This window comes from Oncorhynchus keta, chromosome 19, assembly GCF_023373465.1.
Source record: "Oncorhynchus keta strain PuntledgeMale-10-30-2019 chromosome 19, Oket_V2, whole genome shotgun sequence".
Classification (NCBI taxonomy): domain Eukaryota; kingdom Metazoa; phylum Chordata; class Actinopteri; order Salmoniformes; family Salmonidae; genus Oncorhynchus; species Oncorhynchus keta.
The window spans coordinates 22,807,849-22,829,827 of NC_068439.1; the positions used below are offsets into that span (position 1 = coordinate 22,807,849).

General features: G+C 43.5%; 1 protein-coding gene across 3 annotated transcripts in view; it reads right to left on the bottom strand.

Annotated features, from left to right (window-relative positions):
* LOC118397653 (CUB and sushi domain-containing protein 3-like) overlaps positions 1-21,979 on the bottom strand; it is a 660,396-nt gene that overhangs the window by 190,880 nt on the left and 447,537 nt on the right. For all 3 annotated transcript variants that reach the window (XM_052470057.1, XM_052470056.1, XM_052470055.1), the window contains 3 exons: positions 13,124-13,293; positions 12,461-12,617; positions 5,103-5,294 (listed from right to left, as the gene is read on the bottom strand). In XM_052470057.1, coding sequence (XP_052326017.1) covers positions 5,103-5,294; positions 12,461-12,617; positions 13,124-13,293 — 519 coding nt within the window. The remainder of the gene's footprint in view (positions 1-5,102; positions 5,295-12,460; positions 12,618-13,123; positions 13,294-21,979) is intronic.

The window sequence follows — 21,979 nt, forward strand, 5'->3', positions numbered from 1 at the left end:
ATCACACGGGAAACGAGCCCAACGCTGAACATGAGGCCTGCTAACTGCTTCTCTTGCTGATGCTTTTCTTGCTGAATGCTTCCTGCTGACTGCTTCCAGGGCAGCTGAGGCTTACATAACCCACCCATTATCAGTCTACCTCCACTATCACTTGATTAACCAACTTTAAATGCCCATCTATCTCTGCCTCTCTCAATCTCTCACCCATAGTCCTCTCTCTCAATATCTCATTCCCTCTCAATCTCTCACCCTTAGTCATCTCTCTCTCAATCGCTATTTCTCTCTCAATCTCCCACTCTTAGTCCTCTCTCTCTCAATCACTCTTTCTCTCTCTTTCCCTCTCAATCTCTCATCCTTATTTCTCTCTCTCAATCTCCTTTCCCTCACAATCTCTCACCCTTAGTCCTCTCTCTCAATCTCTCTTTCCCTCTCAATCTCTCACCCTTAGTCCTCTCTTTCAATCTCCTTTTCCCTCACAATCTCTCACCCTTAGTCCTCTCTCTCTATCTCTCAACCTTAGTCCCCTCTCTCTCAATATCTCATTCCCTCTCAATCTCTCACCCTTATTCCTCTCGCTCTCAATCCCTCTCAATCTCTCACCCTTAGTCCTCTCTCTCTCTCAATCTCTCTCTATCTCTCAATATCTCATTCCCTCTCAATCTCTCACCCTTAGTCATCTCTCTCACAATCGCTATTTCTCTCTCAATCTCCCACTCTTAGTCCTCTCTCTCTCAATGTCTCTTTCTCTCTCTTTCCCTCTCAATCTCTCACCCTTATTCCTCTCTTCAATCTCCTTTTCCCTCACAATCTTTCACACTTAGTCCTCTCTCTCAATCTCTCAACCTTAGTCCCCTCTCTCTCAATCTCTCTTTTCCTCTCAATCTCTCACCCTTAGTTCAATTAAGCCTAAATCACAAAATGCAGATCGCTAGTTCATTAATACTCAACATTAATACTAAAAATGTTTAGATAAGGGAGGGAGGGAGGGAGGGAGGGAGGGAGGGGGAGGGAGGGGGAGGGAGGGAGGGAGGGAGGGAGGGAGGGAGGGAGGGAGGGAGGGAGGGAGGGAGGGAGGGAGGGAGGGAGGGAAAAGCCTCCTCCCTCTAAATCAAATAACATTTTATTGGTTTCATTCACATGTTTAGCAGATATTATTGTGGGTGTAGTGAAATGCTTGTATGCTCTAAAACAATGCTCTAAACCAACGTCCTGTGGAGCTCATTCCTCACAGGGCAGAAATTCAATCAAATTAAATGTTATTCGTCATATGATTCGTAAACAACAAGTATAGACTAACAATGAAAGGCTCACTTTCCCAACAATGCAGAAAGAAAAGGGTACTAGTAATAGTATCGATGTGCAGGGTTACAAGGTAATCGAGGTAGATATGTACATATAACCAGGAGATAAGTGACAGATAATCAACAGTAGCAGCAGTGTATGTGATGAGTCATAAACCTTAGAGCAAAAAGAGTCAATGCAGATAGGCCAGGTAGCTATTTGGTAACTATTTAACTAACTATTTAGCAGTCGTATGGCTTGGAGGTAAAAGCTGTTCAGGGTCCTGAGGGTTCCAGACTTGGTGAGATGTTTTGTGGATGCTTTGTGGACATGGGCGACTTTTGATCAAATAGAACCCTTGCCTCTTGTATGCTTTTACTTCTTTAATTGTACTGTATTGTATTACTGTAATGTGTGCTGCAATTGTAAATGCACTTTAAATAAAGTTTGATAGAACCCTACAGTTTTTCGAAGTTTGATCTCTCGCTATATAAAAAACACTTCACTATCACTTAGACTTGAGGAAGTGCAGAGCAAAGTGCTGATTTATCATTTGCTCTCAAAAGCATTACGTTCCCTCTCAGAGGATATTACTTATCTTGGCTGAGAAACCACATGCTCTACTCTGTCTGCCAAAGCTGCATCCCAAAATGACACCCTATCCCTATATCGTGCACTGCTTTTGACATGGGCCCTGGTCAAAAGTAGTGCTCTACATAGGGAGTTGAGTGCCATTGGGATGCATCCTCTCTCTTCACACCTCCTCCTACACCTGCGGACCAGAATCAAACATAGCTAAATATTTCATCTGTTATAATAAAAGGTGGAAATATGAAAAGTTAGGTAGCTTCAAGGTAGGTAATCCAATTTCTAAAGCACACTTCCTGCAAAGGTCATTCAAAATGACTGACTCCACTTTTTAAATTGAAGGAGATATGAAGATAAGAGTATTTTCAAATCTGCAGTAGTGGAAAGGGTACTCAATTGTCATACTTGAGTAAAGTAAAGATACCTTAATAGAAATTGTCTCAAGTTAAAGTGAAAGTCACTTACTACTTGAGTAAATGCCGAACAGTATCTGATTTTAAATGCCATTAAATACAGTGGTGGGGAAATATACTCAATTGTCATACATGAGTAAAAGTAAAAAGTAAAAGTAGATGCTCAAATTTTTATTTACAATCAGCCAGGGGCTCACTCCAACACTGAGACGTAATTTACAAATGCAGTATTTGTGTTTGGTAAGTCCGCCATATCAGAGGCATTAGGTGTGATAATGCATTGATGTTGATAAGTATGTGAATTGGACCATATTGCTGTCCTACCTGAGCATTCAAAATGTAACGAGTACTTTTGGATGTCAGGGAAATTACAGATTTTCTTTCGGAATGTAGTGGAGTAAAAGTAAAAGTTGTCAAAAATATAAATAGTTAAGTACAGATACCCCCCAAAAGTATTTTTACTTTGTTACTTTACACCACTGTATATCTGTCAGATGAATACGTATTTATTATTGATGTTGGCTGGAATAATCCACATAATATTGAACTACTTACAATCTTTATATTACATCCAGGAAGCTATATACTGTATATAAAACTACTATGTGCTCATATGCTTGCCTATAATATGTATCCATATGGGAAGTTCTTTGGGAGGGCTAGTATTGTGTTTAAAAAATGTACTTTCTATGGTCATATGTGCAATAAAGCATCATTAGTATTAAATCCAGAGACCAAGTCTAACTTTCACGTGTAGATTTCTTACATTTGAAACTGCAAATTAGTTTTTCACTTGGGAACTTGCAATTCCACATATGAAAGTTACATTTTTGTCCCCAATTTCGTGATATCCAATTGGTAGTTACAGTCTTGTCCCATCGCTGCAACTCCCGGGAGAGGCGAAGGTTGAGAGCCATGCGTCCCCCGAAACATGACCCTGCCAAGCACACTGTTCGCTTAACCTGGAAGACCACCGCACCAATGACTGCTCGCTTAACCCGGTAGCCAGCCGCACCAATGTGTCAGCGGAAACACTGTACAGATGGTCTCTTCACAGTCCCCAAGTCCAGAACAGACTATGGGAGGTGCACAGTACTGCATACAGCCATGACTACATGGAACTCTATTCCACATCACGTAACTGATGCAAGCAGTAGATTATAAAAAACAGCTGGGACTGTGAAGCAACACAAATATAGGCACAGACACATGCATACACACACATGATAACATACACACTATACACACATGTACACATGGATTTTGTGTTGTAGATATGTGGTAGTGGAGTATTGGTCTGAGGGCACATACTTAGTGTGTTGTGAATTTTGTAATAAATGTATTGTAATGTTTTTAAAATGGTATAACTGCCTTAATTTTGCCATACCACAGGAAGAGTAATGGGGATCCATAATAAATGCAAATACAAACTGGCGACATAAGTCAGTGTGCATGTGACTGGCCTGCCACTAGGAGTCACTAGATCGCGATGGGACAAGGACATCCTGGCCGCCCAAACCCTTCCCTAACCCGGACGATGCTGTGCCAATTGTGCGCCGCCAGTGACATTTTCACATGTGGAGTTTTCTTACAAATTAGTTTTTCACATGTGTTTGATTTTCACATGTAAATGTTTTATTTTAAAATGCGAATTCCACATGTGAAACTGCATACCCGATATTCTGCAACTGCAATTCACAACTGCAAAAAACGTTTTTTCTCCTCACATGTGAAAAGGTGATGTTAACATGTGAACTATAAATTTAATACAAGTGAAAATATGGTTTCACATGTGAAAACAGCTATTTCATGTGGAGCCATTCATGTTTTCACATGTGAAACTCCAAATTGTACATTTTGTTGTTGTTGTAAAAGCTGGTCCTTGGGTACATTGTATCTCTTCCTCATAAAAGAGACTGACAGGATGGGGTTAATCAGATCTAGTTCAAACTGAATCATAGTGAGATCCAATCTGATTTGAAGTCACTAAGGGCACCCTTCTTTGAATCTAATTAGGATCAATCAGTATAATCAAGGAACTAACGATAGCTATCACAATAGCCATCATGTGCCTTCTCCAATGAGGACAAATTCCCACTTTCAACCAAGAACTTCAATGTCATCTGTACAATCTACCTCGGAGATTGAAGATATCTCCAATCTGTATTGGCTAGTTTAATCCAGCTCTCACATGCACCAATCTCTCCAAGACATTACTCATTCAAAAGAAAAGGAAAAAACAAATACATTTGTATTCACGTTAAGAAATGCAAAGCACTGCACATTTTTAGACAAAGTTCAATTAAGAGGACATAGTGCAACATAAGGCTGAATTAAACCCTCTTGATTAATGGATATTACATAGTTGCAGCCTGCAGTGCAGGTTGTTCTCCTGCAGCATATCAATGACCTGCAGTAGCTCTGCCTGGTCTGGTCTGCACTCCCCTAGCCTGGTTAATACATTATGCAGCTGGTGAGGCACATTGGCTGCAGCTTAGATCATTGTGACAAATGGGAGGGACCCGTGGTTACTTCTTCTTCTGTGGTTAACTTGACATAAAGAGAGAAGAGGAGGGGCTTGGGTTGTGCTGGAGTACTGTACTGCTACTAGGTTAACTGGGAGAAGCTCTGTGGGCTAATATTAGTTGAAAATAGATGAAGGGAGCCGTCTACAAATCCGCTATGCTAAGAGATGTCAGTTGTTCCTGATCATAGGAGTTAATCAGTGTGGGTTGGTAGTGTGTGCTTGTGTGCATACAGTATGTCTGTGTGTGCTTGTATATGCACATGTGCACAGTCCATTTTACTTAGTTCCCTTACCGATGCAAGAGGGCAGGACGTTGTCCCAGGCACGTCTTTCTCCGGTCATACACTTGAGAATTCCGCTGCCATGCAGGGTGTAGCCAGGGTTGCACCTATAGGTGATGGTGCTTCCAGAGAAGTGTCCCTGGTCGTTGACCTTGAAGCCAAACTGGGGCACCCCAGGGTCCTCGCAGTGGGAAAGCTCAAAGCCTGGAAGAAAGGGGGGGTGGGGCAGTCAGTCAAATGTATTTATAAAGCCCCTTTCTCATGGGCAGTTGTCAAAAAGGGCTCTATAGTAACCCGACTTACACTCAGAAAGAAAGGTTATAAATAGAAACCAGTAGGGTTCTTTGGTTTGTCCCCCAAACATTATACCTGTTTGGGCTTCTTGCAGTCAATTTGCAGTCTACAAATTATTTGTAATTAAAATGGTTCTTTGTAGAATCCTATCCCTCTACAAAGAACCCTTTTCAAACTCTTTTTTCCAAGAGTGTAGACTCCAACGTACAAGTAGAAGCACAGTGGCCAGGAAAGACTCCCTTTTGGAGAGATTGGAAACCCAAAATAGAATACACGGACAAGTTCTGGCCTGGTTTGGATCATATCTGTTGGAAAGATATCAGTTTGTCTCTGTGAATGGTTTGTCCTCAAATCAACTGTAAATTTCGGTGTTCCTCAAGGCTCCGTTTTAGGACCACTATTGTTTTCACTATATATTTTACCTCTTGGGGATGTCATTCGAAAACATAACGTTAACTTTCACTGCTATGCGGATGACACACAGCTGTACATTTCAATGAAACATGGTGAAGCCCCAAAATTCCCCTCGCTAGAAGCCTGTGTTTCAGACATAAGGAAGTGGATGGCTGTAAACTTTCTACTTTTAGAGATGCTTGTTCTAGGTCCCAAGAAACGAAGGGATCTTCTGTTGAATCGGACAATTCATCTTGATGGTTGTACAGTCGTCTCAAATAAAACTGTGAAGGACCTCAGTGTTACTCCGGACCCTGATCTCTCTTTTGATGAACATAATCAAGACTGTTTCAAGGACAGATTTTTTTCCATCTACGTAACATTGCAAAAACATCAGAAACTTTCTGTCCAAAAATGATGCATAAAAATTCATCCATGCTTTTGTTACTTCTAGGTTAGACTACTGCAATGCTCTACTTTCCGGCTACCTGGATAAAGCACAAAATAAACTTCAGTTAGTGCTAAATACGGCTGCTAGAATCGTGACTAGAACAAAAAAATGTGATCATATTACTCCAGTGCTAGCCTCCCTACACTCCCTTACTGCTAACCTACAAAGCATTACATGGGCTTGCCCCTACCTATCTTTCCGATTTGGTCCTGCCGTACATACCTACACGTAACCTATGGTCACAAGACGCAGGCCTCCAAATTGTCCCAAGAATTTCTAAGCAAACAGCTGGAGGCAGGGCCTTCTCCTATAGAGCTCAATTTTTATGGAATTGTCTGCCTACCCATGAGTGAGAGACGCAGACTCGGTCTCAACCTTTATGTCTTTACTGAAGACTCATCTCTTCAGTGGGTCATATGATTGAGTGTAGTCTGGCCCAGGAATGTGAAGGTGAACGGAACGGCTCTGGAGCAACGAACTGCCCTTGCTGTCTCTGCCTGGCCGGTTCCCCTCTCTCCACTGGGATTCTCTGCCTCTAACCCTATTACAGGGGCTGAGTTACTGGTTTACTGGTGCTCTTTCATGCTGTCCTTAGGAGGGGTGCGTCACATGAGTGGGTTGAGTCACTGACGTGATCTCCAGATCCTGTCTGGGTTGGCACCCCCCCTTAGGTTGTGCAGTGGCAGAGATCTTTGTGGGCTATACTCCTTGTCTCAGGATGGTAAGTTGGTGGTTGAAGATATCCCTCGAGTGGTGTGGGGGCTATGCTTTTGCAAAGTGGGTGGGGTTATATTCTTCCTGTTTGGCCCTGTCCGGGGGTATCATCGGATGGGGCCACAGTGTCTCCTGACCCCTTTCTGTCTCAGCCTCCAGTATTTATGCTGCAGTAGTTCAAGTGGCGGGGGGCTAGGGTCAGTTTGTTATATCTGGAGTACTTCTCCTGTCTTATCCGGTGTCCTGTGTGAATTTAAGTATGCTCTCTCTAAATCTCTCTTTCTCTCTTTCTTTCTCTCTCTTGGGGGATCGGAGCCCTAGGACTATGCCTCAGGACTACCTGGCATGATGACTCCTTGCTGTTCCCAGTCCACCTGGCCGTGCTGCTGCTCCAGTTTCAACTGTTCTGCCTGCGGGTATGGAACCCTGACCTGTTCACCGGACGTGCTACCTGTCCCAGACCTGCTGTTTTCAACTCTCTAGAGACAGCAGGAGTGGTAGAGATACTCTTAATGATTGGCTATGAAAAGCCAACTGACATTTACTCCTGAGGTGCTGTGATTATTATTATTTGACCATGCGGGTCATTTATGAACATTTGAACATCTTGGCCATGTTCTGTTATAATCTCTCCCAGCACAGCCAGAAGAGGACTGGCCACTCCTCATAGCCTGGTTCCTCTCTAGGTTTCTTCCTAGGTTTTGGCCTTACTAGGGAGTTTTTCCTAGCCACCGTGCTTCTACACCTGCATTGCTTGCTGTTTGGGGTTTTAGGCTGGGTTTCTGTACAGCACTTTGAGATATCAGCTGATGTAAGAAGGGCTATATAAATACATTTGATTTTATTTTATTTAGAAAGAAGACACGTGAAGATGAAACAGGCTCAGAGGCTCATCTTCCTTTTGGCAGTGTAGGACAAGGTCCCAATTTATTTATTTGATTTTATTTCACCTTTTTTTTTAAATAGGTAGGCTAGTTGAGAACAAGTTCTCATTTGCAACTTTGACCTGGCCAAGATAAAGCATAGCAATTCGACACATATAACAACACAGAGTTGCACATGGAATAAACAAAACATACAGTCAATAATGCTTAATTAAGATGGTGAGGAAAGCACTTTTAAAGAATTACCAGGCGTCATCTACTGACGGGATGAGGTCAATGTCATTCCAGGATACCCTAGCCAGGTCGATTAGAAAGGCCTGCTTGCAGAAATGTTTTAGGGAGCATTTGACAGTGATGAGGGGTGGTCGTTTGGTCGCAGAGCCATTAGGGATGCAGGCAATGAGTCAGTGATCGCTGAGATCTTGATTGAAAAGGACGAGTTAGTTAGGATGATATCTATGAGGGTGCCCATGTTTACGGATTTGGGGTTGTACCTGGTAGGTTCATTGATCATTTGTGTGAGATTGAGGGCATCAAGCTTAGATTGTAGGATGGCCGGGGATTTAAGCATGTCCCAGTTTAGGTCACCTAGTAGCACGAGTTCAGAAGATAGATGGGGGGCAATCAGTTCACATATGGTGTCGAGGGCACAGCTGGGGGCAGAGGGTGGTCTATAGCAAGCGGCAACAGTGAGATACTTGTTTCTGGAAAAGTGCATTTTTAGAAGTAGAAGCTCAAATTGTTTGGGTAGACTCGGATAGTAATACAGAACTCTGCAGAATATCTTTGCAGTAGATTGCAACACCACCCCCTTTGGCACACACCTGGGTTCAAATAGGATTGGAGCATTCGGTTGAGCCTGCCTAAAGTTCCACATGGCCGGGGCTTACACTTTTTGGGGCTACTCAAATGGTTCCATCCATTACCTCTGGCGAGGTCAATCAAGCTGAGCTTTGAAAAACATTTTTAAACCAGGTCTGTGATGTTAACACAAACTTTACCTTCGCTAGGCTGGACACAAGCACACAGGCATGAAGGCATATGATTTGACCACACACACGTTTTTGGCATCCTCTTTTCTTTTTTGGGTCATTAGTGCAATGACCATCCCGATCTGCCGTATCCTGTTATTTCTGTGCTGCTTGAGTTGCATGTATGTTTTTAGAGGCTCAGAGAGAAAGTTAGGGCGGTCGTTATAATCAGTCAATACGGCTGAAAATTTGACTGGAGGATCCCACTGGGCTCGCAGGCAGGGATGGGGCCTGTACTAAGCAGGCAGAACAATTAGGATTAAGCACTTGGTTAATTTGGAGATGTGTCTGGAACTTTTGGTCGGTACATGAGGAGCGTGGGCCGGCTCTCTGTGAGAGACACTTCCTGTTATTATCTTATTATCTCATAATTGTTTTCCTTTGCACTCATCATCACACAGCCTTCATAATTACACAGCGAACTGAGAGGAATAGGAAATAAATAATTATATTACCCTTTCTTCTTGTCTTTCAAAACGCCACCACACTTCTTAGCGGAGCTGACAATTTCATATTTGCAGGTTTGAACTCTGCTCTCTCATATGAGAATGCAACCAAGCTAAAATGAGACGTGTACCTCAGTCCTCTCCTCAGAACATTGACAGCTACCTTTCAAAATACAAATCCCTGTTCCATTTGCTCCACCCGCCCCTCCACCAATTAACTGTACACCCTGAACTTGGGAATAAACGGTCATGTTTAGCACAGCACTCATAGACTACTTAGTAGTTACCATGACAGCAATGTAGAGCACTATACTGAGAGAAAAACAAGGTTGACTGAACTTAACATATTGTGTGGTGGAGGTACGAGGATACTGGGACTGACTGGCAATTTTCACCTAGCACACTGATTGCACGTTAATTACAGGTCATTGTCTCATAGCATTCAACCGGAAACAAAAGTCTGGGTCCGGAAAATACTTAGACTGAGTTCTTTTTATTTTTTAATCACACTCCAACCATTGTGGTGACTGAACTGTGATGGCCTCGCCGCCTGCTACTTGACTGTCCCAAATTATAACCAATTCCCTATAGTGCACTACCATTGGATAACCAATAGAGCTCAGGTCAAAAGCAGTGCACTATGCAGGAAATAGGGTGTCATTTGGGATTTAGCCCTGGGCTTCCACTGACCTTTATTATGCAATCAAACAGCTAATCTTGCAGGTGGAATGAAATCTCCCACTAGACACGGATTTAGTAGATTGCCCACCAGTGTGTTAATAGGGTTTTTTCTCTCTCAGAACTAACACCCTGTCCAATGTTACACAGGCTAGCTACCAGCTAGCGCAACAAATGGTATTAAAGATGATTGCGTGTGGTTTTTATGTGTCTGCGGTGGTATATAGTCTGGTTTTGTGTGAGGGGCAAGGACAAGGTCAATAAAGACAAGTGTAGAGGTTATTTTTCAGGTAGTTGATATTACCTTGGACCAAGCTGTGGAATGTTCCCTTGAAATCCACTCCTGGCTGTCAACAAAATTCTAATGCCCTTTAAAGGGGCAATTTATTTCTCCAAAGGTTATGAAGCCCCTTTAAGTCCTACTTGTTTTACAAGGCAGATGGAAAGACTGACTGTAGTGGGAAAATAACTGGTTATATATCTAGAGTGAACACCTGACACTCTATTTCTCATAAATATCAATATGATTGGGAATCCTGACAAAGATGACGTAACACATCACATGACCAGCTACTTTCACATACAGACCATGTCCCACTCCCACAGGAAGACTTATATTATGGTCCTTGCTAAAGCACCAATCATAGGATGACCCCCATCTCCCGCTGAAACCATAGGAACCAAGGAAACATTTTAGAATAAGACAATAATAGATCCAGTAAAACGCATTGACTAAAAATGTGTAAACAATTGTTCAACAAATCCTTAACACATGCCTAATAACCACCTGTTAATGAAAGTTACTAGAGTTAGTGCAGTAAAAAGGCATTGAGCTGATGCATACCCCAAAATGTTTGTAGAGGTGCTGACTAACTGTTTAGAAATTAGAGGTCGACCGATTTCAAGTTTTCATAACAATCGGTAATCGGCATCAGATTGCATTGCAATCCACAAGGGGACTGCGTGGCAGGCTGACCACCTGTTATGCGAGTGCAGCAAGGAGCCAAGGTAAGTTGCTAGCTAGCATTAAACTTATTTTATAAAAAACAATCAATCACTAGTTAACTACACATGGTTGATGATATTACTAGTTTAACTAGCTTGTCCTGCGTTGCATATAATCAATGTGGTGACTGTTAATTTATCATTGAATCACAGCCTTCTTCAACTTCACCAAACAGGTGATGATTTAACAAAAGTGCATTCACGAAAAAGCACAATCGTTGCACCAATGTGCTTAACCATACACATCAACGCCTTTATTCAAATCAATACACAAGTATATATTTTTAAACCTGCATATTTAGTTAAAAGAAATTAATGTTAGCAGGCAATATTAACGAGGGAAATGTGTCACTTCTCTTGCATTCAGTGCAAGCAGAGTCAGGGTACATGCAACAGTTTGGGCTGCCTGGCTCATTGTGAACTATATGAAAACCATTTCTTCCTAACAAAGCCCGCAATTAATTTGCCAGAATTTTATGTAATTATGACATAACATTGAAGGTTGTGCAATGTAACAGCAATATTTAGACTTAGGGTTGTCAACCATTGGATAAAATACGTAACGGTTCCGTATTTCACTGAAAGAATAAACGTTTTGTTTTCGAAATTATAGTTTCCGGATTTGACCATATTAATGACCTAAGGCTCGTATTTCTGTGTGTTTATTATGTTATATTTAAATCTATGATTTTATATTTGATATAGCTGTCTGACTGAGCAGTGGTAGGCAGCAGCAGGCTCGTAAACATTCATTCAAATTAGCACAACTCCTGAGATTAGGTTGGCAATACTATAGTGCCTATAAGAACATCCAATAGTCAAAGGTATATGAAATACAAATGGTTCAGAGAGAAATAGTCATATAATTCCTATAATAACTACAACCTAAAACTTCTTAACTGGGAATATTGAAGACTCATGTTAAAAGAAACCACCAGCTTTCATATGTTCTCATGTTCTGAGCAAGGAATTTAAATGTTAGCCTTTTTACATGGCACATATTGCACTTTTACTTTCTTCTCCAATACTGTGTTTCTGCATTATTTAAACCAAGTTGAACATGTTTCATTATTTATTTGAGACTAAATTGATTTTATTTCTGTATTATATTAAGTTAAAATAAAAGTGTTCATTCAGTATTGTTGTAATTGTCATTATTACGAATATGTATATAAAAATCGACTGATTAATTGGTATCGTCTTTTTTTGGTTGTTCAATAATTTTTGGGGTCCTCCAATAATCAGTATCGTCGATTGAAAAATCACAATCTGTCGACCTCTAATAGAAATGTATATTATGTTCATAATAATTGAATGGGTAAAACTAACCAATGTTTAGGCAAAGCAGTGCCTTCTTCAGGGTATAAACGTTGGTTAAGTTTACCCATTAAAGTGTGCAACTTTCTTTCCTTATTTTTATACATTATAACACATGTTATCAGAACCACTGCACACTGACTGGTTGGTAACTTACTAGAGTAAACCAGCTTGAAGCCCTCTCCAGTGGACTCCGGGTCAGAGTAGAACTCCAGCCACAGCTGGTTTGAGGTACTAATGAGGGTTAGACCCAGCATGGATGAGCCTGTGAATGCCCCTAGGACATGGGCCATGCTGTCTTTACCATCATAGATCTGCAGAGAGAAGAGTACCCTTTAGTTCAGTTCTGTTCATTGCAAAGCATGACTTTGTTTTCATGAACGTGTATATGTCATTGTAATGTCAAGTGTGTAAAGTATTGCCTTTTCAGTCTGATTATTATCACTGTCTAATAGAGAATGTACCTGATTAAAGGTGCTAATGGTTTATGACAGGAGAGGGTAGGTCCTTGTTAAAGATGACCATTCTTAACTCAATGAGAGCTGCTCTTGAGGCAACATGTTGTTACAATTCAGTTGGATTCCAGGCTACTGTATCCAGCATAATGCCATTGATGAGATTAAGAATCCATGCCACTATTTATCTGGTGCAGACAAGGCTTATTACCATGGACAGAATCCACATGCTTAAGTGTCATTGACCATCACAGGAGTACTATACACACACACAGAGACAGAGACAGAGACAGAGACAGAGACAGAGACAGAGACAGAGACAGAGACAGAGACAGAGACAGAGAGAGAGAGAGACCAGTCAGTACCTTGAGAATGTCCCCCTGTGCCAGATGGAAGGTCCTGGCAGAGATGTTGATTCCCTTCCCAGCCTGCACCTGGATGCTGTAGATGCACTCATGGTTGTTCTCGTAGTTCATTGGGTAGTTCGGCGACAACATAATCCCCTCATTGTTTATGACAGATGAGCCGCACTCGGCTACAGGATGGAGGACAGAAGTAGAGAGAACAAAACAACACCATTGGAAAGTGCATGTGACAACGACGGTCTATCGTCAGGGGAATATAAATGTAAAACTTTTTCATTTTCCATGACATTTTCCATACACATGTTCAGTTCATATATAACAGCACGTTTGATCACATGTATTTACATACAGTACTAGTTCACCACTATGGACATATCCTGGATGTAAATCACATAAAACAGTAATCGTCGCTTTCTTGTTCTGATTCCTGCCTCGCATTTTGTGCCTGGATACCAAAGATGTAAACCATCTAGAGGGCTCAGAAGCAAATCTGGAATTGGAACTGACAGAATAGACTTCCTGGGTTATTATTATTATTCATGTCGCTGCTCAGAGCTCAACTACAAGGCCTGGGATCGGGGCCCTGGACCCTGACACTGAACAATAACCATCAAATTCAGAGTTAATGGAACAAAACCCCGTAAAAGCAGATGTATTGCTACCCATCATGCATTTTGCAGAGGGGAGCTTTGTCGGGTGGTGCATAAAGCAGCAGCCAGAGTGATTTATTTAATGCCTCATGCGCCGTTTCACTCACAGCCCCTAGATGTTATGACGATATTACTAGTATCATATTTTGAATAAATCACAACAGTTATCTCATCCATTAAAACAATTACCTTTACACTCTATCTCTTTCGCCATATCTCCAAGAAACCCGTGTCAGGAACCATGTGAATTTTTGTGTTCGTGACAAGAACTCCCTCCCCTTAAATTACCCTTCTTCATCACTCTTACCCCACTGTGTGTGTGTGTGTGTGTGTGTGTGTGTGTGTGTGTGTGTGTGTGTGTGTGTGTGTGTGTGTGTGTGTGTGTGTGTGTGTGTGTGTGTGTGTGTGTGCCAGGGTGGTGGGGGGCACATCAGGGGAGAAAAAAAAACTTTTTTGAGTAAGGAACTTTTGACCCCCCGAGGTTCAACTTCAGTCCAAATCTCTCAGTGTAAATTAAATACATCACATTAAAACTGACTGACTGCTCTTAAGAGCAGGACCATGGCACGACTTTGAGTGTGTCCTAAAAGTACTAGTCACACACATTGTTGGCAGTGAACCCCAGACACTCAGGACTCAGGAAGTGCCTTGTGATATTGTCAGAGCTGCACATCTACAGTCTCAGCCAGGGGAAGGATGCTGCTCAGACGGCACTGAGGAGTGAGAAGCATCTTGGATGTGACTCTGACTCTCCCTGCACTTGGTGTCTGAAGTCATTTCCATCTGCTGCCGACAGTCTCCTCTCCCCTGAGCCAGGTCCCTGGTCGGGTCTGATCCACGCGGTGTGATACAGTGTGATAGGCAACTTGAAGACAGCCCCCTTCTTTAACAGCCCTGTGCCGTGAGGCGGAGGACTCAGAGACAGGGGAGGCAGGGGGAAGAGGATGAGAAGAGGTAGAGGGCCAGGCGTTAGATTATCTTAAAAACCCATCCTTGCATTACTGCTCAGACAAAAGAGGGGTCAGGGACAATGTGGCTTTAAGAAGCAGGGATCTGACAGTACATGAGTAGGAGGGGTGCTGGATTAGGGTTATAGCATGCTTGTGTGTGTATTGACATACGCTTGTGAGTGAGTGTTATGTTATGCGATAGCTGCAAATCCCCATTGCTATTAGAGGAGTCACGAAGGGTGGTAGAAATCAGTGCATCAGAGGAGAAGGAGCAGCTTTTATCAGGGCCTCCCAGGAAGAGAAGCAGCAGCTTTGGCAGTGGCTAATGGGGATCGGCAATAAACACAAATACAGCCAACCAGGTAACATTATACTGTAGGTTTCAATCAGCCCCCACAGCCAGCCAGGTAACATTATACTGTAGGTTTTAATCAGGGCCCCACAGCCAACCAGGTAACATTATACTGTAGGTTTCAATCAGCCCCCACAGCCAACCAGGTAACATTATACTGTAGGTTTCAATCAGCCCCCACAGCCAACCAGGTAACATTATACTGTAGGTTTCAATCAGCCCCCACAGCCAACCAGGTAACATTATACTGTAGGTTTCAATCAGCCCCCACAGCCAGCCAGGTAACATTATACTGTAGGTTTCAATCAGCCCCCACAGCCAACCAGGTAACATTATACTGTAGGTTTTAATCAGGGCCCCACAGCCAACCAGGTAACATTATACTGTAGGTTTTAATGAGGCCCCCACATCCAACCAGGTAACATTATACTGTAGGTTTCAATCAGCCCCCACAGCCAGCCAGGTAACATTATACTGTAGGTTTCAATCAGCCCCCACAGCCAACCAGGTAACATTATACTGTAGGTTTCAATCAGCCCCCACAGCCAGCCAGGTAACATTATACTGTAGGTTTCAATCAGCCCCCACAGCCAACCAGGTAACATTATACTGTAGGTTTCAATCAGCCCCCACAGCCAGCCAGGTAACATTATACTGTAGGTTTTAATCAGACCCCCACAGCCAACCAGGTAACATTATACTGTAGGTTTCAATCAGCCCCCCACAGCCAGCCAGATAAAATTATACTGTAGGTTTTAATCAGACCCCCACAGCCAACCAGGTAACATTATATTGTAGGTTTTAATCAGACCCCCACAGCCAGCCAGGTAACATTATACTGTAGGTTTTAATCAGTGCCCCACAGCCAGCCAGGTAACATTATACTGTAGGTTTTCATCAGCCCCCCACAGCCAGCCAGGTAACATTATACTGTAGGTTTTCATCAGCCCCCCACAGCCAGCCAGGTAACATTATACTGTAGGTTTTAATCAGACCCCCACAGCCAGCCAGGTAACATTATACTGTAGGTTTTAATCAGACCCCCACAGCCAACCAGGTAACATTATACTGTAGGTTTCAATCAGCCCCCACAGCCAGCCAGGTAACATTATATTGTAGGTTTTCATCAGCCCCCCACAGCCAGCCAGGTAACATTATACTGTAGGTTTTAATCAGCCCCTACAGCCAGCCAGGTAACATTATACTGTAGGTTTTCATCAGCCCCCCACAGCCAGCCAGGTAACATTATACTGTAGGTTTTCATCAGCCCCCCACAGCCAGCCAGGTAACATTATACTGTAGGTTTTCATCAGCCCCCCACAGCCAGCCAGGTAACATTATACTGTAGGTTTTAATCAGACCCCCACAGCCAGCCAGGTAACATTATACTGTAGGTTTTTGCATTGTTGAGAAGTAAGCATTCCGTTGGATGGTGTACACCATGTTGTTTCCCGTACATACGACTAATACAACTTGAAAATCTAGGTGGGAATGCGGTGTGTTTACTTATTAATAGCCATCATTACTATAAATCAAATCTAATCAAATGTTATTTGTCACATACACATGGTTAGCAGATGTTAATACAAATGTAGCGAAATGCTTGTCCTTCTAGTTCCGACTGTGCAGTAATATCTAACAAGTAATCTAACAATTTCCCAACAACAACCTTATACACACAAGTGTAAAGGAATGAATACGAATATGTACATATAAATATATGGATGTGCGAGGGCCGAACGGCATAGGCAAGATGCAGTAGATAGTATAGAGTACAGTATATAAATATGAGATGAGTAGTGTAGGGTATGTAAACATTTTATAAAGTGGTATAGTTTAAAGTGACTTGTGATGAATTTATTACATCCAATTTTTAATTATTAAAGTGGCTAGAGATTTGAATCAGTATGTTGGCAGCAGCCACTCAATGTTAGTGATGGCTGTTTAACAGTCTGATGGCCTTGAGATAGAAGCTGTTTTTCAGTCTCTCGGTCCCTGCTTTGATGCACCTGTACTGACCTCGCTTTCTGGATGATAGCTTGGGTGGTTGTTGTCCTTGATTATATTTTTGACATCGGGTGCTGTAGGTGTCCTGGAGGGCAGGTAGTTTGCCCCCGGTGATACGTTGTGCAGACCTCACTACCCTCTGGAGAGCCTTACGGTTGTGGGCGGAGCAGTTGCCGTACCAGGCGGTGATACAGCCTGACAGGATGCTCTCGATTGTGCATCTATTAAAGTTTGTGAGTGTTTTTGGTGACAAGCCAAATTCCTTCAGCCTCCTACGGTCCTTCTGTAGCTCAGTTGGTAGAGCATGGTGCTTGTAACGCCAGGGTAGTGGGTTCGATTCCCGGGACCACCCATATGTAGAATGTATGCACACATGACTGTAAGTCGCTTTGGATAAAAGCGTCTGCTAAATGGCATATATTATTATTATATTATTATTATTGAAGAGGCGCTGTTGTGCCTTCTTCACCACACTGTCTGTGTGGGGGGACCATTTCAGTTTGTCTGTGATGTGTACGCCGAGGAACTTAAAACGTTCCACCTTCTCCACTACTGTCCCGTCGATGTGGAGGTGCTCCCTCTGTGTTTCCTGAAGTCCATGATCATCTCCTTTGTTTTGTTGACGTTGAGTGAGAGGTTATTTTCCTGACACCACACTCCGAGGGCCCTCACTTCCTCCCTGTAGGCAGTCTCAGCGTTGTTGGTAATGAAGCCTACCACTGTAGTGTGGTAGCTATATGGAACATGTTTGTGACAGAGTGCACACACCACATTGCATGACACATGAAACAAGATGATGAAATAGAACACTTCCATTAAAACGAGTGCCTACTGCACAACCACCAATAACCGGTTAGAATGGTAATCCTGCGTGTTCAGCTTTCTATTAGAGTGGATCAATGATCTGGTGCAAGCAGGCAAGATCATTTCATATTTGTCCTATTGTTACTGTGCTAGTGGGGTGTGTTTGTGTGTGTGTGTGTGGCCTGTGTATGTACTGTATGTATGTGTGGGGGATCCTTCTTGTTCATTTTCAGGTGATAACCTGCCTGAAATGGTTCTGAGGAAGTAGCTAATAATTGGTCCTGTCTGAGCGGAGGTGGTTTCCTTTGGCCAGCTACTCTGTGCCTTGTAAGGCAATGAGATAGAACCCAACTGTACAGCTGGTCTGGATTAAAGACTGGAGTTATTTCTTTACGTCATTTATTGACACACAAAAGATGTGTCCTGAATCCTGACTGAAGCTATTTCTCTTGTCCCATCAAGCATTAGTGTGTTGCTATGAGAGAAAGGAACCAGCCACAGTACACACAAAAAGACACAGGTCAGTCATCATCAGGTGTGACTGCAGTTACATTCTTCCTATATCCCATGGACTTACAGGTATAATGGACATTTTGGCCAAAACAAAACAATCAACATCAATCATCCAGAATGTTTTTTTGGGACATTTGATGTAAATCCTATAATTAAATAAACAGATGACATTACAAGCCATGGGCATACACAAAATAATTGCATCCACGTCTATCAAAATGGAAACAGTTCATTCTGGAAACAACCTGTTAATTGTTTAACACGGTTTATACTAAACTAATTGCTTGGCTCTCAGCATTAAGGAGATGGATTTGGGGTAAGACCCTGCAATAGACTAGCTTCCTGTCCAGGTGGTGGTAACGATGTGCGCTGAGAGTCGGGAAGTTCAGGGAGAGAGTGTTTTAATAAATAAATGAAACATAATACAAGACACATGAACAACGCACAGACAGGAAACAGAAACCATGAGGCCCCAAAGGGAGTGACACATATAGGGCAGGTAAATCAAGGAAGTGATGGAGTCCAGGTGAGTGATGACGCGCAGGTGCGTGTAACGATGATGACAGGTGCGCGCCATAACAGCAGCCTGCTGACCTTGAGCCCGGAGAGGGAGCACACGTGACAGTGGTGTACCTGAACATCAAGCTGCTTAGCAATACAGAAACAGGACATAGGCTCCTGCCTTACGGACCGTTTTGGCTTAGACAAGACTACTTACATCCTAGTGTGTAAAACCCAACCCCTGTTGCTTGCACAGAGAGCCTGGTCCATTAGTAATACAAATCTGAGGCAACACCATGGGATGGATGGATGATGGATTTCAGCCCTGACAATGAAGGGAACTAGTGCTCCTGTAAACAAGGAAACAACCACATTAGAAAATGTGAGTAAGGTGGGGAAACAAATCCATTGTAAATGCAGCAGCGAGTGACACAGGCGAAACGTTCCCGAAATTGCTTTATGATGGAATATGAACTTGTGAGCCGAGGGAAACAAAAGAGAGGTGGAAAGGAATCTGCAATGCAGTGCAGTTTAGGTCAAAAGCAAAAATTACTCAGACAGATAATCAGATAAACGGAATTCTCAAGTGCAATTCCAATTATTTACATACAGCCACCTGTTCTCACTTCAGAGAGGGAGAGAGGGTGTTTGTGTGTGTATGCATGCATGAGTGTTTGCCTACGTGTCTGTCGGTTGGTGTGAAAAGGCTTTATATTATCACAAACACACAGGAAACAAAAACCCAACCTGCTCACAAATCCTCCCACCTGATACAGTATGTTTGTTCAAAGACTACAAAAAGCTTTAGAGGATCCCAAAAGAACAATGGATTCAAGTTGTTTTTGACTTTTTCTACTTTGGCTTGACACTGTAAATGGATAGACAACACCAACAAAGCTTTAGGCTACTTTACCGACACTCCTGTGTACAGAAATCACAATCTGAGATCTACACAGTACATATATCACTCTTCCTCGCCTCTCCTAAAGGCAGCCCCCCGCACCTCTTCATATTCAGGGGTTGAGTTAAATGCGGAAGACACACAAGGCATTCAACTGGGGTGGCAAGTATCCTAGTGGTTAGAGCGTTGGACTAATAACTGAAAGGTTGCAAGATCAAATCCCTGAGCTGACAAGGTAAACATCTGTTGTTCTGCCCCTGAACAAGGCAGGTAACCCACTGTTCCGAGGCCATTATTGAAAATAAAAATATGTTCTTAACTGACGTGCCTAGTTCTATAAAGGTAAAATAAATAAATGCAGTTGTACATCTGACTAGGTATACTCCTCTTCTCTCCCTCCTTTCCAAAATTCCCACAGTTTGACTCCTTGATGTTGCATTAAAGCAGGATTAAACCGGAGCAACACTTTTTTTTGCCTAATGTTAATCAATGAAAATCCTCTGTTATCCATTTACTCCCAAATTAAAATCCAACTGCTTAATACTAAGAGAGTGAGTGAGAGGGAGAAAGAGAGAGAGGCACAGCCTAGCAGACGTCATCAGAGCAAAATACTTAAGTTCTATCTCCCCCCGGGCTGGGCTTGATGGAATATCAAACAGTAAAACATATTGACATTTACAATAATAAAGAAGGGAGGAACTCCTTGCCTTCATGCAATCTGACCTGATTACACTGATTACACTGTTGAGTGCCATGCTTTTACTGCATCATTGTTCAAAGATAAAATGGGCAGAGACTGGAAGGGGAGGAGCATGGACTGGGAAGGAGGGAGGAGCATGGACTGGGAGGAAGCAGGAGCATGGACTGGGAGGAGGGAGGAGCATGGACCGGGAGGAGAGGAGCATGGACTGGGAGGAAGCAGGAGCATGGACTGGGAGGAAGCAGGAGCATGGACTGGGAGGAGGGAGGAGCATGGACTGGGAAGGAGGGAGGAGCATGGACTGGGAAGGAGGGAGGAGCATGGACTGGGAAGGAGGGAGGAGCATGGACTGGGAGGAGGGAGGATCATGGACTGGGAGGGGAGGAGCATGGACTGGGAAGGCGGGAGGAGCATGGATCGGGAAGGAGAGAGGAGCATGGACTGGGAGGAAGCAGGAGCATGGACTGGGAGGAGGGAGAAGCATGGACTGGGAGGAGGGAGGAGCATGGACTGGGAGGAGGGAGGAGCATGGACTGGGAAGGAGGGAGGAGCATGGACTGGGAAGGAGGGAGGAGCATGGACTGGGAGGAAGCAGGAGCATAGACTGGGAGGAGGGAGGAGCATGGACTGGGAGGAGGGAGGAGCAAGGACTGGGAAGGAGGGAGGAGCATGGACTGGGAGGAAGCAGGAGCATGGACTGGGTGGAGGGAGGAGCATGGACTGGGAGGAGCATGGACTGGGAGGAGGGAGGAGCATGGACTGGGAGGAGCGAGGAGCATGGACTGGGAGGAGGGAGGAGCATGGACTGGAAGGAGGGAGGAGCATGGACTGGGAAGGAGGGAGGAGCATGGACTGGGAGGAAGCAGGAGCATGGACTGGAAGGAGGGAGGAGCAAGGACTGGGAAGGGGGGAGGAGCATGGACTAGATGGAGGGAGGAGCATGGACTGGGAAGGAGTGAGGAGCATGGACTGGGAGGAGGGAGGAGCATGGACTGGGAGGAGGGAGGAGCATGGACTGGGAGGAGGGAGGAGCATGGACTGGAAGGAGCATGTGCATACTGCAAACCCAGAACATGTTGGTGAACTGAGTTAAAATGCTCTGCCCCCTAAAAACATCCTGTAAAAATGTCACGCTTACGTGCTCGGCTCATATATGGTTGGCCAAGCCAGCAAAGCTGCATGTGTGTGTATGTGTGTGTTCTAATTAAAAAGAGTATGTGTCGCTGAACTTGAACCTCACCATTCATGGCGTCATCTATAGATCTGCCCCTGGGTCTCTATGCCCATTCAGTTCACTCAACCCTATCAGTCATATCCTGTATCTCCCTGTACATCACCAACCCCCTGGAGTCTCTCCACAGCGACCACCCTGGAAGACTCTCTACTCTACTCCACACATGCTGCTTCCCAAATACCACCCTATTCTTTCTTTATTGCACCAGGGCCCATAAGTAGTGCACTATAGGGATAATAAATAC